Source organism: Syzygium oleosum, unplaced genomic scaffold (genome assembly GCF_021117445.2).
Source record: "Syzygium oleosum isolate NSW1041296 unplaced genomic scaffold, Sole_v2.1 Sole_v2.01, whole genome shotgun sequence".
NCBI lineage: Eukaryota > Viridiplantae > Streptophyta > Magnoliopsida > Myrtales > Myrtaceae > Syzygium > Syzygium oleosum.
The window spans coordinates 33,029,015-33,032,031 of NW_026607485.1; the positions used below are offsets into that span (position 1 = coordinate 33,029,015).

A 3,017-nucleotide genomic window follows, 5' to 3' on the forward strand; every position below is an offset into this window, starting at 1 on the left:
TAAAGCAAGCGGGATTCTCGTGTAAGATGCTCGACTTGTTTAAACATTCTAGACTGTTCCAGCACTAAAGAGACATCGTGCGATCTAAAACGCCGAAATCAGCAAGCCCATTAGTGCACCGCGGCTTCTCCAAGACGCGGGCAGCCGATCTCTTCACATGATGTACGTGGTGGCCGAGAGTCGCATCGAGAGCCGTTTCAAAAAGTGCTCACGACTTATAGCAAGCTTGTGACCGCGTGGGAAAACAGATGACTACGCGATAGATCGAGTTCACACGCGATTTAGCTAGTAAGTATAATATAAGCTGAAATATTTAACCATCCAAATTTAAGTAATGCTTAGGATTATCTCATCTTTTTATTGACCATTAGCTCAATTCACAAGACTGGAGGCTCATGGGGGCAGTGAAAGAGAAGAGCAAAAGTCTATAAAGTGTGAACAGGGGAGGAGAGAGAGAGAGAGGGAAGAATCTCAGCGCCCTTCTGCCACATGAAAGATTAAAGAAAGCAGAGCACTCTGAAATAAATAAACAAAGGAACCCTGGACCTCGACCTCGTGAAAGAGGAATAGCACCAGCAGAGAGAGAAAGAAACGCCCCCGCACCCCACCAAAACACACAGAGACTTTCTTAGGAGAGGGAGAGAGAGAGAGAGAGAGAGAGAGAAACAGAGAAAACAGGAAGTGGGGTTTGCAGAGAGAGAGAGAGAGAGGGGGTAAAGAATGGCCGGAGGGGCCTCAGGGAGGCTTCCGACATGGAAGGAGAGGGAGAACAACAAGAGGAGGGAGAGGAGGAGGAGAGCCATAGCCGCCAAGATATACACGGGCCTCAGAGCTCAGGGGAACTACAAGCTCCCCAAGCACTGCGACAACAATGAGGTCTTGAAAGCTCTGTGCGCTGAAGCCGGTTGGGTCGTCGAAGAAGATGGTTCTACTTATCGAAAGGTAGTCCCTTTTTCCTCTTCTTTTTTCCTTTCTTTTTTCGCATGATCTCCCTGTTCTATTAGGATCATTTCTTTTCAAGATCCATGAAACCCTCTTGTTGCTGTCCTCCTCCTTGTTTCGGATTTCTTTTTTAGTGGATGGTTGGTTCGGTGATTTTCAATCTGGAGATGGGTTGAGGCTTTTGTCTGATTTGCCTTTTTCTTGTTTAGCTGTTGGATCTGATGATGGGTTGGTTCTTTCTATGCCATTCAAGTCCATTTCTGTCCGATGTGCAGCTAAATTTGTTACCATATGTAGGAACTTTCAGATTTGTCATAGTGGATGGTGAAATCTGAAAGTGGTGGAATTTATTATGGACCGGATTTGTGAGCTTTCTTGTTGTTATGACCTGGGTGAATTGGGGGAGTCGAGTTGTTCAGCTTGAGCCCTTCCCTTTGTCCTCCCAAATTAAATGCTTTAGTCCCTTCTCATCAAGCGATCTCTTAATCGATTTGTGTTGAGTTGACATCTTAATTTCGCGGTTGACCTCGTAATTACTCTTTCTGTTTGTAGAATTACTGATTTCTTGTCCTTTTAGTTGAAGAGATTTGAGTATTGGGTTCTCATTTTTGCTCTTTCTGGGACTGAGCCATATTGCCATTTCCCCAAAAGACTATGTTTGGTGAAAACCATGGTAGTATGCCATATTCTGCTTTAGGATTAGAGATTGGGTCCTCTCTCATTTTATTAATGATACTACTCACCCAGGGAAGCAAGCCACCTCCGGGCGAATTCACAGGCACTTCAGCAAACATCAGCGCATGCTCCTCAATTCAACCAAGTCCACAATCCTCGGCATTTCCGAGCCCTGTCCCGTCCTACCATGCCAGCCCCACTTCGTCGTCCTTCCCTAGCCCTACCCGGTTCGATGCCAATCCGTCCTCGTACCTCCTTCCGTTCCTCCGTAACATCGCTTCCATCCCGGCAAATCTCCCTCCCTTGAGAATTTCCAACAGTGCCCCAGTGACGCCTCCTCTCTCTTCCCCGACTTCTCGGAACTCGAAGCGGAAACCTGACTGGGAATCCATCTCCAGTGGCTCCCTACATAAGTCCTCCTTCCGCCACCCTCTGTTCGCGGCCTCTGCTCCCTCCAGTCCCACTCGCCGCCAAAACATGACGCCTCCAACAATCCCAGAGTGCGACGAGTCGGATGCCTCCACAGTGGACTCTGGCAGATGGGTGAGCTTCCACCAAAACATGGTGGTGGCTGCGGCAGCTCCGCCTTCGCCTACGTTTAATCTGGTCAAATCTGCGAGTCAACAGGGTCCTCTCAAGGATGGAGTTGAACAAAACGGCAGTTTAGGTTGGGGAGCATCGTCTGACAGGGGTTGGGGCTCTGAATTTGAGTTTGAGAATGGAAGAGTTAAGCCTTGGGAAGGTGAGAGGATTCATGAGATTGGGGTGGAAGATCTGGAGCTCACACTAGGGAGCAGCAAGGCTCGTGCTTGAGCATTTCGCAAACTCTTGCCGATCAACAATCTTAATGATGTGGCTCATCTGATTCGGGGACTCTACACATTCCGGCCGCCTACTATGTCTCTTGAAACTGTGTTGCGAAGTGCCATTTTAAAGAGGAAACTCTAGCTTGATCTCATGTGACCCGAACCCTTTTCCTTAAAAGATTATGTATAGTTAATTTTTTCAGTTGGAGCATTCGCTGTGAAAGGTCCTTTCCAATTCAATTATGAGAGAGCAAATGCTCGGTCTGCCTCCTTGACCTCTATTTACAATCATTCGAATGATGGCAAGATTATGCAGAAGCTCGGTTCGAAGGTCACATTCTTTTCTATGCTTATTTACTGTCAATCTGTTCTTTACTTATCATGCATCTCTTGGAGCTTGAAATACAGAAATTGTCCTCTTAGATGACTTTGTGAAGAAACAAAGTTTACTCTTGTTTTGATGTCGAACCAAAACCACTTTTGCTCTTCCTTTGTTAGGTTTAATTAATCGGCAAACGAAATCGCCGCTCCTGTCCGCCTGACTGGCATGTGAAATTCGTGTGATCTAATCTTTAGATTCGCGCTGCGGATCTG

General features: G+C 46.8%; 1 protein-coding gene across 1 annotated transcript; it reads left to right on the forward strand.

Moving 5' to 3' along the window:
* Positions 1–440: 440 nt before the first annotated feature.
* Positions 441–2,758, forward strand: LOC115682504 (BES1/BZR1 homolog protein 2-like). Its single transcript, XM_030606740.2, has 2 exons — positions 441–942; positions 1,690–2,758. Exons 1-2 carry the CDS (start codon positions 721–723, stop codon positions 2,428–2,430), a joined length of 963 nt encoding a protein of 320 aa, XP_030462600.1. The 5' UTR covers positions 441–720; the 3' UTR covers positions 2,431–2,758.
* The last annotated feature ends 259 nt before the right edge of the window (positions 2,759–3,017 follow it).

Excerpts from the sequence above, each read along its gene's own strand:
- LOC115682504 (XM_030606740.2), top strand. The coding sequence starts at position 721 with ATGGCCGGAGGGGCCTCAGGGAGGCTTCCGACATGGAAGGAGAGGGAG. Across the intron at positions 943-1,689 it reads ATGGTTCTACTTATCGAAAG|GGAAGCAAGCCACCTCCGGG; the intron begins GTAGTCCCTTTT and ends CTACTCACCCAG.